General features: G+C 40.2%; 1 protein-coding gene across 1 annotated transcript in view; it reads right to left on the bottom strand.

Moving 5' to 3' along the window:
• The window catches only part of Svopl (SVOP like), a 65,120-nt gene that overhangs the window by 1,899 nt on the left and 47,514 nt on the right, over positions 1-15,707 (bottom strand). Inside the window, exon 15 of the mRNA XM_021164258.3 lies at positions 1,022-1,135. Within this exon, the coding sequence (XP_021019917.2) occupies positions 1,022-1,135 (114 nt within the window). The remainder of the gene's footprint in view (positions 1-1,021; positions 1,136-15,707) is intronic.

Below are 15,707 nucleotides of genomic sequence, written 5' to 3'. Positions count from 1 at the left end.
AATTAGACCAATCATGAAAGGAAGAATGAGAAAGGAAAACTCAGGGGGCTGTGGGGGGAAAAGCCAGTCCTTTCCAGCAGAACTGACTAGTCTGGGGAGATGAAGCCATTAGGGGCCCTCTGGCCACATGACTGGTCCCTTCCCTAGGCAGTGCCATGGTGGTCTGGTAAGACATTTGCTCAGGCAGGCTTCATATTGGCTACATAGGCTTAATTCAACTCAAACTCTTCTTCCAGATGCAGTGGAACTGGAGGTCAGTTTACTTGTGGCAGCTGGAAATCACAGCTCATATACCAGCCTGCTTCTAGATGAAGAAACCACTAGTACATGGCACATGAAGTTAGGTTTTCTAAAACAGCTGGCCCAGGGAGTCCACACTGAAATGTCCACACTCACTACAAATATTAGGAAAGGAACTAGTCTGCTACACACAGACCCTGTGATCCCAAAGGCTCTGCGGTAGTGTTTTGGTTTTTTGGGTTTTTTTTTGTTGTTGGTTTTGGTAGGGCAGGGGGGGCGTGGTTTGGTTTGGTTTGGTTTTTTGAGACACGGTTTCTCTGTATAGCTCTGGCTGTCCTGGAACTCACTTTGTAGACCAGGCTGGCCTTGAACCCAGCTCCCTGTATGTCCAACAGTGCCCTTTATGTAAAAAGATAGGAAGAGAATTCTTAGTTAACTTCCCTTTTATTGCTGTTAAAAACTACATGTGAGAAAGACTAAATACAGAATTTCTATCAGGACCCTCTAATGAGAAACCTTTTCCTGACTTAATAAAGGCTATCCATATCCCAAGCTTATCTTTGGCCAAAAGTGACGGCTAAGGAGCTAAGAGGTGGCTTAGATGAATTACTGTTCTCAGCTAGCACCCATATTGGGCACCTCATAAATGCCTGTAACTCCAGCTCCAGGGCATTTGCACTAGTTCACATACTCACACACAGACACATATGCATACACATAATTAAAAATAGTTTTTAGGTAACAAATGAAAGAAAATCCAAGTGCTTCCTGAGTCACTTACCTGCAAAGCCCGTCCTTTGGTCTCAATGGGAAGAGTAAATGCAGAAATGGCGCACACAACACAGACAGATGAGAAAAGACACAGGGCTCCCAAGAATGAGGCACTCATTAAGACCTGTAGTCAAAAACAGAATGACTTGATTCATTATGCCCCAGTCACTTCACTGGCCTTTGATATCAAAGAATGTGTGTGACCAAATACATTTATAAATGGTCCTTACAGCCAGATGTGTTATTGAGCCTTTGGAACATGGGTTTGATTGGACCCAGCTGGGACAGGCACCTTGAGTGACTGGCATTAGTACACTGGACACCTTACATCTCTCTGCACTTACCTAGCTGTCGTATTTCTAGAGCGGATTTCCATATCTGAGGACACAGGAAAGTTTCCTTGTTCTCCCAGCGGCTCAGCCTACTTAATTCCTAATCTCACTTTGTGATAAACTTTCTACAAAACCTCCATTTCCTCCTCCACTTCTGGCAGGGCAACAGAACTTTTAATCTCCAGAGTCTTCGAAAAGATTGCTACTGTGTCTTGTCTCTATATACAGTGTTTTGTAGGACTGTCAGGACATTTTTTGTTTAGTTTTCTTAAAGACATGGTTTCTCTCTGTAGCCCTGTCTGTCCTAGAACTCACTCTGCAGACCAGGCTGACCTCAAACTCAGAGATCTGTCTGCCTCTGCTTTCTAAATTCTGGGATTAAAGGTGCATGCCACCACACCCAGCTGACTGACGAAACGTTATATTTGATGTCTTCTTCCTCTTTTTCTCTTTTCCCTAGCCACCCCCCCCCCCAAGAAAGGGTTTCTATAAGTCTATATACAACTTTTGGTTGGATCTTTTCACTTTGCTACTGGCTAACCAAAGACTTCATGAACCCATTTCCCCAGGAGAGCCCCCGGATAGTTGGCTGATAGTCAATACCTTGATAGTTTTCAGCTGCTTTTACAGGATAGTTGCCTACAGTGCAAAAGGAACAAGAAGGCCTGCTAACATCAGACTACCTACAATTTTGGAAGATCTGGAAATTACTGAGTCTAGTACAACCTTGTCAATTTAGAGATGAGATTGCCTTGGCTCATCACAATAACTATTGCCCCAAAGTCTTGGGTCTCTGGAAACTAAAGCCTAGTGATACTACTACCAAACTCAGAAACCAGACTCCTCCAGTATATAAAGTCTACTGCCTTCCAAACTGGCAAATAGAGCCACAGATATAAACAGAACCCGGCACATCAACCTCTAATTAATTGGAGTTGACCTAACATGATAGATAATATTCACAGGGGGATATGCTTTGAAGGGTTTGAGACTGGCAGGGTTTCATGTAGCACATGTGTGCCTTGAACTCACTATAAAATTGTGGTTAGCCTCGAACCCCTAATTCCTCTCTACCAACCAGATGCTAGGATTGTAGGCACAAGTCATCCAGCTCTCTGCTCTTTGCTTTTCATCACCAAAATAATAAATATATATATATATATATATATATATATACATATATATATACATATATATATATATATATATATATATATATATATCAACTTTGAGGTGAGCATGGGTTACATAAAATCCTGTGCCCATTACAGAGACAAAGTGTAAAGCAGAGACTGAAGGAATGACCATCCAGAGACTGCCCCACCTGGGGATCCATCCCATATACAATCACCAAACCCAAACACTTTTGTGGATGCCAACAAGTGCTTGCTGACAGAAGCCTGTTATAGCTGTCTCCTAAGAGGCTCCACCAGTGCCTGATAAATACAGAGATGGATGCTTGCAACCTACCATTGGACTGAGCACAGGGTCCCCAATGAAGGAGCTAGTAAAAGGACCCAAGGAGCTGAAGGGGTCTGCAGCCCCATAGGAGGAACAACAATATGAACTAACCAGTCCCCCACTCCCTCCCCAGAGCTCCCAGGGACTAAACCACCAACACATGGAGGGACCCACGGTTCCAGCTGCATATATATGTAGCAGAGGATGGCCTAGTCGGTCATCAATGGGAAGAGAGGCCCTTGGTCCTGTGAAGGCTTGATGCCCCAGTGTAGGAGAATGCCAGGGCCAGGAAGCAGGAGTGAGTGGGTTGGTGGGGAGGGGGAGGGGATAGAGGGGTTTTCAGAGGGAAAACCAGGAATGTAAATAAAATATCTAATAAACAAAAAAAAATTAACTGAACATGTTAATGGCCAAGCTAATAAGCAGCATTCTTAGATGCTTTCTCCTTCAGTTCCTGTTTGAGTTCCTGCCTTGTCTACCTTCAATGATATACCATGACCTGTAAAGGCAAGCAGAAATAAACCATCTCTTCACACACACACACAATCCTGTGCCCAGAGTTAAGTTAGCATAAAAAAGATTAGGAAAATGCATACTCATACATTAATTAATTGAACTGCACATGAATGACTGTTAGGTCTTAGATAAAGTCTTACATAATTCTCATCAAGGTAATTTGTAATTCTAATCGAAATAAAAATTCCCAGAAGGAACTTGCAATCAGTTTGGAAAGAAAATTGTTTTTAAAATGAATTTCAAAGAAAGTTTTCAGGGAGCCCTAGGGAGGTGATTAGCCTTAGGTACTAAACATGAGGTTATAGAAAAAAAGCAATAAAGTAGTGAATCACAAAAGATCACTAGTGAACACCTGTGGAAATGGGTTTTTACTATAATAGGAACATTATTAAGTCAAGTGGGGAGAAGCTAACAGCCATTAATCCTTATACCTGCTAAGTAGGTTGCCGTTGAGCTACATTCCCAGCTTTTCTGTTGCTTTTAGGAGCTGTATTCTTACCTCAGACCTTAAACATAAAGTAGAAATCGAAGTTTACAAAGCAGGTAAGTGTAGCTGGCCTTGTGGCACATGCCAGGACTACACAGACAGACCTTATCTTAAATTAAAAAAAAAAAAAAAAGAAAGGCAAATGACTGTCCGATGAGAAGACATTTAAACATGACAAAAACACCATGGGCTAAAAGTATTGGCTCATAAATTTTTAAAAATATATAGGTCTAAAGGTTTCGATAGTAGACCAAAAGGCAGACTCTAAAATTACCTGTGTTGTCGGGGCTGAAGTGATACAATGTGCACCCGTGTACATATACTCTCAATACAGACATATATGCCTACATACAATTTAAAATGTAATAAAAACTAATCTCCCTTTTTAAAAACAATCTGTCACAATGAAAAAAATGGAGGTCTACTCTGACAAGATCAGTGTCCTTCCAGAAAGAGGAGATAGCACACACTCCATGATGGGAGACAGCCACAAGCCAGGAACAGAGCTCTGAACAAGGTCTTCATCTTCATTTTTGTTCTCGAACCTTAAAGAATGTCTGCTTATTCCCACACTGCCCGTGGTCTTTTGTTTACAGCAGTTGAAGAAGCAGCAACTGAAACAAACTGTAGGAATTTGTGAAGAATTGTCTGAAGTGTAATAAAAAATGCTGGAGTTAAGATTCTTTTAAGACAGTCCCATAGAAATTCAAAGAGAATAGATAGATGACTCTAGGGTTCCGAAGGGAGGCCTGATGCAAAAATGAGAATTTAGGAGTCATGAATTTGAGCATGGCAGGACAGCTAGAATCCTAGCACTTAGGACATAGAAGCAGGAAGATCAGGATTTCACCATCCTCCGAGTGTTTGAGACCAATCTGCATACATGAGATCCTGCCTGGCTCAAAAAAGGTGGGGGTGGGGCAGGGGTCAAGATGACTCAGATAGTAAAGCCTGATACCACCAAGCCCGAATTCAATCCCTAGGATGCTCATGATGGAAAGACTAACCTCCATATATACCATGACACATCCATACACACAAACACAAATTTAAAGCTAGAGAGATGTCTCGGGGTTAAGAGCACTGGTACCTCTTCCAGAAGACCGGGGTTCAGTTTCCAGCACCCACATAGTGACTCACAGCTATCCATAACTTCAGTTCCAAGAGAGCCAATGTTTCCTGGCCTCACAGACTGCATGCCATGGTGTATAAATAAAGATACAGGCAAAACACCCATACACATAAATTGTTTTCAGATTAACCAAAAAACTCTTAAAAGCAAACTCACAACTCCACCCACCCACCCACCCAAAAGAGCATGGGCATATAGTTGGCAATTAAAACCTAAGAGTGACAGTAGTTAAGTAAAGAGCAATGAGGAAAGATAAGAGTGCAAATATTAATCAGTAAGAACAACACACAAAGGAAGCAAAAACAAGGTTAGCCTCAAAGCAACTGATGTGAATGCACCAGGCACATAGGAGGAGAAACAAGAAGGTAAGATGGTAGGAGTTACCAGCAGGAAGTAAACTCCTTAATATGGCCAGGAGCATAAGTAGCCTTTGGTTTTAGGGCTCTGAGCAGGGATAGAGGAGGAGTTACTGCAAGAGTCAGTGAAGGAAGAGTAGAGGGAAGAAATGCCTCAAGAGTTTACTGGAGATTCCGGAGACTTAGTTTACAGCCTATAACTGTGGAACCTGAAGCATGCTAAGAGGCTGACTGGGTGTATTCAGCATGGATGGTAGGTAGAGGCACAAATAGATGTGTTTACAAAGTCAGGAGCCTCCATGAGCAACTGTTCAGAATGAGGTCTGCCTGCTGACTTCTCTGAAACAATAAAAATACACAGTAGCTAGGGGTTGGAGAGATGACTTAGGATAAAGAACTTCTGATCCCCAGGACCTATGTTAATGCCCAGCAAGCGAGCCCACTAGCAGATTCAGCAAGAGACCCCTGCTTCAGAGAATAGAGAGTGATTGACACTTGATACCAGTCTCTGCTTACATATTCACCACATGCATGTGCATCTGCTTACACATGTGCATTCCCATGAATTATACAGACAAGGGAAAGGGAAAGTTATAGAGTAAACAAATATTAAAAGAAAGGTATGACAACACCCAGAGGCAGCTCCACTCCCAGGCACTCCTATGTGCCCAGGATCAGAGGTAAGGAGCACACAACATCTGTCCCCAACACCGGTAGTAACTGGGACCAGTGGGACCCAGGCATGCAAGAACTCTGCCAGACCAGTGGCAAGGGCTCCTTCTGGTTTGTCTGGGCCAGCACCCTGAGCAGACCTTGGATGAAAACTCTGCAGCCAGCCCCACAACACCCAAAGGCAGCTCCGTTCCCAGGCACTCTAACATGCCCAGGATCAGAGGATCATAGGATCCTAAAGAGCTTGGTCACACCAGGATCTCTAGGTCCCAAAGGCAGCTTGACTCCCAGTAGCTTGGACACACCCAGGATCGCAGGATCTCAGAATCACAGGATCACAGACAGCTTGACTCTGAGGAGTTCTGACACAACCAGGACCACAGGAAGGACAGGCTCCAGTCAGACATAGTCAGGGCAGGTAGCACTAGAGATAACCAGGTGGCAGGAGGCAAGCATAAGAACATAAGCAACAGAAACCAAGGTTGGTTGGCATCATCAGAACCCAATTCTCCCACCAGCAAGTCCTGGATACCCCAACACACCGGAAGAGCAAGATTCAGATCTAAAATCACTTATGATGATGATGGAGGACTTTAAGAAGGTCATAAATAACTCCCTTAAAGAAATACAGGAGAGAGCTGGCGATATGGCTCAGCGGGTAAGAGCACCGACTGCTCTTCCGAAGGTTCTGAGTTCAAATCCCAGCAACCACATGGTGGCTCACAACTACCCATAATGAGATCTGAGGCCCTCTTCTGATGCGTCTGAAGACAGCTACAGTGTACTTAATAAATCTTTGGGCCTGAGCGAGCAGGGACTGAGTAAGTGGGACGACCAGAGCAACGGGAGCAAGCAGAGGTCCTAAAAATTCAATTCCCAACAACCATATGAAGGCTCACAACCAGCTGTACATGTACTCATATACATAAAAATAAATAAATAAATCTTAAAAAAAAAAAAAGAAAGAAAGAAATACAGGAGAACACAGGTAAACAGCTAGAAGTCCTTAAAGAGGAAACACAAAAATTCCTTAAAGAGTTACAGGAACACACAAACAGGCGAAGGAAAGGAACAAAACCATCCAGGATCTAAAAATGGAAATAGAAACAATAAAAAATCACAAAGGGAGACAACACTGGAGTTAGAAAACCTAGGAAAGAGATCAGGAGTCATAGATGTAAGCATCACCAACAGAATACAAGAGATGGAAGAGAGAATCTCAGGTGCAGAAGATACCATAGAAAACATTGACACAACAGAGAAAGAAAATGCAAAAAGCAAAAAGCTCCTAACCCAAAACATCCAGGAAATCCAGGACACAATGAGAAGATGAAGCCTAAGGATAATAGGTATAGAATAGAATGAAGATTCCCAACTTAAAGGGCCAGGAAATATCTTCAACAAAATTATAGATGAAAACTTCCCTAATCTAAAGAAAGAGATGCCCATAAACATACAAGAAGCCTACAGAACTCCAAATAGACTCGACCAGAAAAGAAATTCCTCCTGTCACATAATAATCAAAACACCAAATGCACAAAACAAAGAAAGACTTTTAAAAGCAGTAAGTGAAAAAGGTCAAGTAACATGTAAAGGCAGACCCATTAGAATTACACCAGACTTCTCACCAGAGAAGACTATGAAAGAAATCCTGGGCAGATGTCATACAGACCCTAAGAGAACACAAATGCCAGCCCAGGCTACTATATATAGCAAAACTCTCAATCAACATAAACGGAGAAAACAAGATATTCCATGACAAAAACCAAATTTACACAATATCTTTCCATAAATCCAGCCCTATAAAGGATAATAGATGGAATATGCCAACACAAGGAGTGAAACTACACCCTAGAACAAGCAAGAAAGTAATCTTTAAACAAATCCACACAAACATAATTCCACCTCTAACAAGAAAATTAACAGGAAGCAACAATCACTTTTCCTTAATATCTCAATATGAAAATTAATATTACCAACATATCCTAATCAATTGAAATTCAAAAATATGAGGAATTAGAAATTTGTCGGCTGTCATCCCATTGTCTCTCTAATTTGGTAGTAGGAGAAATAGGTCTAATATTGTCAAATCCATATACACTTTCTGCTTGTTTGTACATGACAGGGTCTTGCTGTGTGCCACATAATCGTCTTGAAATCATGCTTCTCCTATCTCAGCGTCTCTATTAGTAGGATTGCTTATTTGATGTTTTTACACTATACTGTGGTTTTCAGGACAGCTTACATATTTCAAAATTATTTATACAGCCAAAAGAAATATAGGCAATTAATTTGGGAGGTGGCTTGTAAGAGAACAGCAAAGAGTGAAACTGAAGGCTTTGCTTGATATTTATAATTACTGTATCAATTTTGAAGAAGAGGACTTTATAAGTTACTCTTATTCTGAGATGAATGACTTTCAAAATCATCACAGCCAGTGAACCAGAACTTTACCCTCACCTAACGTCTATACCACCCTCCAAGCAGAACCGTTGTTCATTGAAACAGTTGATGAATGACTTCATGGATAGACAATCTTAATACACACTCCATTTCTTAAATGAATGTAACCTGTTCTCTGCGGGCTGAGAATGACAACAATCACTCAAGTCAAATAGCTTTAACCATAGCAGGAAATCTATATCCAAAAATCGTGCCTACAATTCATTCCTTGGCGCAGCAGAACTGTCAACTCTTAGCTTATCTACTATGGAGGTAAAATCCTTTGGTGATATGAGGGACATTCAAGTACAGCCTTATTACAATGAGCTCCAATGCCCAAACACTGTTCTTATTTTGTGTTTGTACTACAGTAAGAGCCAATATTTTAAGCTCTACTAAAAACAAAACAAACAAACAAACAAACAAACAGACTTTCTTAATGTTCATTAAAAAACTAATAGTGATATATTATTTAAAAATATCATATAGTTAATGTAGTTGGAGTTATTTGAAATTTATATTGAGAGAAACATGTATTTTCAGTATTGCTGTAGACAAACATCTACATAAAACTGTTCAATTGACTGTTATTTTATATCAAACAACTTTTATAATACTCACTTTTATTTTTACAATATTTTATACATTTTAAAGAATATGATAAAATACTAAAGGCATTGCAGGTTTTGAAGTGGGGGCTCTCCGGGAGGAGTTGGGGTACAAAAGGGAAAGAAGAATGTGATGTAAGTCTATTTACTCAAAATATGGTTTTTTAAAAAAGATTTATTTATTATATGTAAGTACACTGTAGCTGTCTTCAGACACTCCAGAATAGGGCATCAGATATCATTATGGATGGTTGTGAGCCACCATGTGGTTGCTGGGATTTGAACTCGAGACCTTCAGAAGAGCAGTCGGCGCTCTACTGAGCCAACTTGCCAGCCCTCAAAATACGTTTTTAAATGTTAACAAATTCAGATAAATTGAAATTATGTATCTTTTCTCATCATAATGCAATAAAACTTAAATCAAAGGGGGAAAAAAAAAGCCATGATGAACTCTCAGATGTACGTAGCCTCACTTACTTCATCCTGCAAGATTTTGCACATAACCCTAATTGTGCATCTGGAGAGATTTTCTTACCTACTTATTTGAACTAGACATATCAGGAAACAGGATTTTTATATTGGAAGTAATTTATGCCATATATTGTCATATTGTGACATATGAGTTTATTAGTTCATGCTGTTTGGATTGAGTATTTTATCTTCATGTAGGTCGGTGACACAAATATATAAGTTGCCCATGTTGATCAAAATATGGTGTCAAACCCCTTGGATCTTGAATTACAGAGAGTTGTGAGCCATCATAGTACTGCTGGAGGTCACACCCATTTCTACTATAAGGGAAGCCACTTCTCTTAACTACTAAGCCATCTCTCCAGCTTCTGAATGAGTTAAGACAAATCTCTTTGTATTACTATCATATCTATTTTAGGATCTGTTCTGGGCATTATAAAGTTGAATTTATAACAGATTGATGGTTTTAATATGATGTTAATACAGCTCAAAAAGGCTGGACAAGACTGGCCATAGATACATGAATATAGAATCCACATGTTAAATTCTCGGGAAGAAATTATTCTTAGCCTCCTTTCACATTCTCAACAAGTATTAACTGAATTAAATATGGCTTGTAATCATATAAAGCCCTTAAATGTAGACTATAACAAGGAGCTATGTTATTAACAAATAACTATTAATTATGAGCACAAAATCTTAAGAATGTAATCTGTGTACTTCTCTTGTGTATGATTTCAACTTCAGTATATGGATTGAAAACAGTGGTGAGTACCTCATCTTTAATGCACACACTTGCCTGTTCCATTGGAAATTTCATTTTCTGGGCATAGGACACAATCAAACCAGCAAGCAGTGTTCCCTTCCTGAAGAGATTTCCTGAATCCAAGACCACAACTTTCACTGCATATCGAGATAAGAATCGGATGATATTAGAGAAGTGTGGACATATTTATAAGAATTAATCTGGTAACTGAATTATATGACAGTATTGGGTAATAATGCATTTAATATTATGCATGCCCATTTTATTAACTTATGTGCCTATAAATGCACATTATCAAATAGGTTATGAACATTACATTCATATATAAATATAGTTAAATATATAGTTATATATGTACTATAGTTTTAAGATCATGCATAACATTGATAAGGATGTACTAAATCTTGGCAACAATAAACACATAAAAATTTTTAAAAAGAAAGGTATAAAGTGTCTATGAATGAACTTACAACACATGAAGCTATCAAGAGCTATGGAAGGAAAGGAACACAGATGGAAATTACAAATAGACACACTTAATTCTTAGAAAGGTAGAAACATTTTTTTTTTGTTTGTTTTTTGTTTTTTTTCGAGACAGGGTTTCTCTGTGTAGCCCTGGCTGTCCTGGCACTCAGTTTGTAGACCAGGCTGGCCTCGAACTCAGAAATCCGCCTGCAAAAAAAAAAAAAAAAAAAAAAAAAAAAAAAAAAAAAAAAGAAATCCGCCTGCCTCTGCCTCCCGAGTGCTGGGATTAAAGGCGTGCGCCACCACGGCCGGCTGAAACAACATTTTTTAAAAGTCAGTTCTAAGTTAACCAATACCTTTAACAAGCATCAAATCTTTGTAGTGGGCTGTATGTATCTTTGCATGTCTGTCAATGATAGAATGTTTGCCTGGCATATTGTGAGATTTTGGTTCAATATCTAGTACCTAGTCAAAAAGAAAAAGAAAGAAAAAAAACTTAGGATTTGGACTATCAGGAGCATCTAGGAGAGGCTAAAACTCACAAATGACTTTGCTGGAGATGTCTCATTGTTTTGCATGGCTGTGATGAGTAGACTCTGAATTGCAGGACCTTCAGAGATCTCATCTCAGGGTTGATTCTTGTTTTCCATATGTTTTTCCTGTCATTATCATGTAGTCTAATTATTCCTGGGCATTAGCCCACCCTACTGGGCAGATTTTCTATAGACTAACAAATATGCACTCTCATGTAGCAATGCTGTGTAGACAAACTGATGATTTCATAATTCCTGATAATGATCTTATAGAATTCCTAAATTTATACAAGTAATTTCCAGCTCTCTAAAAAGCTGCAAATAGGGCTGTGTAAATCTCCATGTGTCACAGGCTAATTGCTCTAGGATAAGAAAGCAGGCTTGGAACAAATTTACCATCAGGGAAAACATTCCTTCTAAGCTAACTATGAGACCATTATCTGGTAACTAAAGGTCATAAACTGGGAATGGACAATTTATTATAGGTGCAAGGACAGAAAAAAATAAAATATTGACCAGTTTATCTATACAAAACTTCAAAACTAATGAGATACTAGGCAGATGATTTGCCTCTTGACAAAACCTGTGACAACTTATGACAAGAATTATTGTTTTAAACTTTTAATGAACTTATGGAGCTAATAACAGATGATGAATGTTGAGTCTGATGCTAGTCTTAATGGAAACACATATAAACATTTTTGCTGTGACTTCATGCCTTGGATTAGTGTCTTAAAATTGGTATGGACTTTTGAAATGTAAAGATGTTTGCAAAACCATGTGATGATTTACCCCGAGAAAGTATTAAGAACTAAGAACAACAATAAAGATAGGGCTTTTTTTTTTTTTTTTTTAAGAAATAAAAATGTTAAGGGCTTTTTTTTTTTCTTACTTTCAACAATAAACACAGGGCTTTTTCTTACAAGCAGCAATGAAAAGGTAGAAGCTTTTTCTTTCAGTGAGCAGTAAAGGGTGGCGCTTCTTTTTTATCCAGAATGAGTGAGGTTTTTCTGCATTGGTACTTGCTCATTGGAACTTACTTATGGAAGCTCTTGCTCCATCCACCAAATGTATATATGCCTATGTAAGTATAGGGGTGTATATGTAAACATGCATGGAGACTTGGGGAGTTGATGAAACAGGTGGTCATGCTGGACCAGAGTGTGTGGGTATGTGCACATATTGCCTGTGTAAAAGATTGTAATTCTTTTCCTTTCTTTTCTATCTGGTTCACAAAACGTTAATAAATCTCAAGCCTCTCACCTGACCAGTGAGAGGTCCTTAGTCCATCATTGTATCCTACCCAGTACCATTCAATCGTAAAGGCTGGGGCAGACCCAAGAGGTAGAATGCAAGTAAATAATTCTCATGGGTATCTAAAAACAGCATCATGGTGCTTTAACAAGCCAGTTTCATTGGAGCAATGAAAATGTAATTAGCAACAAAACCAGCTAGCTCAGAGGACTGGAATAGTGAGTTGGTAATGCACCAAACACCTGGGAACATGAGCAGACAGACATTTCTAAGTCCCCAGCAAAGAACAGATTATTCAATAGTGTTGCGACAACTAGCCTGCCACTTGAAAAAGCCATTTCTTGCATGAGACCTCAGTGAAGAAATTTCAGTACACTTCATTGAAGAGGGTATCTCAGGGATTTCTAGTCAGAATCTGGGCTGCAGTTTTTGTAAAAGTAGTTTGGGTTGGGGAGTTAGCTCAGTGGTTAAGAGCACTTGCTGCAAAAGCATGCGTTTGGATCCCTCCCAGAACCCATGTGAAGAACTATTGTAGTTGTGTATACCTGTAGTCTTGGTGCTGGAAGAGGTGGAGACGGGAGCATCACTAGCCTTTTCAGTTGCTAGCCTAGCCAAAACCTAGCTCCAGCTTACCAGTCAGAGTCTACATCAAAGGAATAGTACAGCGAACAATAGAGAGCAGCTGACATCTTTCCCTGGCCTCCGTTTGTACATATAATGAACAAGCACACACAACAAAAATTCATTAAACTGGACATGATTTGGGCATTTGGATATTATACTTAATAGGGGGGTTGTAGAGAGCCCTGGAGCAACAGAGAAGTGCTTATTTTCACAATCTTAATCACAGACCAAGCAAAGTAAGCCCTTACTGTGCTTGACGGACACATTCTGCCAATGGTAATTTTTCTATTCCTGAAACACATCAAACTCTGTCCCACTTCAAAATACTATAGCTATTGCTGTTGAGATTTTGTCATTTGTTGTCTATTCTAATGCTAAGCGTGGGTCCACAAGACCTGGAGTCTACACTTAGCCCCTGTGATCCTGCCCCTAAGTTAATTGTGAATGGTGAAGATGCCAACAACCAATAGCTAGTCAGCTGTCTACCCTCCATGCTTTTAAAATCTGCTTTCCTATTGATAACCCCAAGTTATTACTTACTATGCTCCATCCGGGCTGCTCTTAACTACACCTGGCCAGACCAATAGCTGGGCAGAAGAGACATAGGTGAGTTTAGGTTTCTGGGGCTTGGGGTGACGTCAGAGGGGGACTATGAAGAAGAAGAAAGTGAAGGAGGAAGAAGGAGAGGCCCCCATTGTCAAAAGAACGTGGCCCTAAGGCTGGCCAGTTGGAGTTAAGAACAACCCAGATGAAACATAGTAAGTAGTAAGTAAAAATTAGGAGTATCAATAGGAAAATAGGTTTGACTAGCATAGAGGGTGGGTACTTGCCCAACTATTGTGTTGTTGGCATCTTTATTTACCAATCAGAAACAACCAAGATGTACATGTGGACTCTCTTGTCTCTAGGACAACCAGGTCTCCGGGGGCATTACAATAGATAGCAAACCACAACAATCTGTGGTAGTTTGAACAGGAATGCCCCCATAGACTCCCTATGCTTGGCCTTAGGGAGTGGCACTATTAGGAGGTATGGCCTCCTTAGAATAGGTGTGGCTTTGTTGGAGGAGGTATGTCACTGGGGAGTGGGCTTTGATGTTTTAGAAATTCACTTCCTGCTGCCCACTGCTATGGATGTAGAGCTCTCAACTCTTTCTCACAATGACTGCCTGCACACTGCCATGTTCCCCACCCTGACAATAATGAACTAAACCTCTGAACTGTAAGCCAGGCCCAATTAAATCTTTTCCTTTATAAGAGTTGTCATGGTTATGACATCTCTTCACAGCAACAGTACTTAAGATACCATCCCTATACTCTCCAGCCTAACTGAGGGCACAGCTTTCCCTAGTGAGTCTACTGAGAACCAAGCCTGCCTACACCTCCAAGCCTAACTCAGGTCACACAAGTCCTGCACCAGACCAGCCTGAGGCAGGCCAGAATCACATCTCAGACATACAACTATGGAAAGAAGACCACACGCCCAAATCGAATCCCCAAAGCACAAACAACATGAATAGCCAAACAATACTCCTCAAACCTAAATGAATGCCTAGAATCCCAGAATACAAAGATTAAAAGAACAATCACCAGCCAGGCATGGTGGCACATGCCTTTAATCCCAGCATAAGCAGATCTCTATCTACATGACCAGCCTGCTCTACAGGAGCGTTTCAGGACAGACAAGACTATACAAAGAAACCCTGTCTCAGGAAGACCAGCAGTCTCAATTAATCTGGACCTCCGAGATCTCTCAAACACTGGGCCACCAAAGAGACAGCATACATCAGCTGATATGAGGCCACCAACACACATACAGTAGAGGGCTGCTGGGTCTGTGTTCATTCAGAGATGATACACCTAACCCTCAAGAAACTGGAAGCCCAGGGAGTTTAGAGGTCAGGTGGGTGAAGGGTGGGGACATCCACATGGAGACAGGGATGTAGGGAGGAAGTATGGGGTGTGGAATAGTCAGTCAGAGGGTGGATTGGGGGGAATAAATATGGAATATAAAAAATGAGATTAAGGGGCTGGTGAGATGGCTCAGTGGGTAAGAGCACCCGACTGCTCTTCCGAAGGTCCAGAGTTCAAATCCCAGCAACCACATGGTGGCTCACAACCATCCGTAACGAGATCTGGTGCCCTCTTCTGGAGTGTCTGAAGATAGCTACAGTGTACTTACATATAATAAATAAATAAATAAATCTTTAAAAAAAAAAAATGAGATTAAAATAATCCAGGACTGGAAAACTGAGAACTACTGAAAACTGAAGCCAGAATGAAGATAGAACTGAAAAACTCAAAATCAAACTATCAATTTTAGGGGTAAGCCTTACAAACAATAGACAAGTAGAAGACAGAACGTCAGAATGTGAAGGTAAGAATTCTGAGGAAAAGAATTGGAGCATACAAGCAAAGAATATGAAAAGGTTTTAAACACATGAAAGAAACATACAGGAATTATGTATGAGATACCATTAAAAGAATAAATATTTAAATGAAGACAACAAAGAATTTCAGGTCAATGGCATAGACTAGATCTTCAACAAGATCATAAAAGAGTCTCAAAGTCAAGGAA

This window comes from Mus caroli, unplaced genomic scaffold (assembly GCF_978045245.1).
Source record: "Mus caroli unplaced genomic scaffold, Mus_caroli_1 scaffold_7, whole genome shotgun sequence".
Classification (NCBI taxonomy): domain Eukaryota; kingdom Metazoa; phylum Chordata; class Mammalia; order Rodentia; family Muridae; genus Mus; species Mus caroli.
The sequence above is the reverse complement of the archived record's forward strand: the minus strand, read 5'-3'. Positions and strand labels throughout refer to the sequence as shown.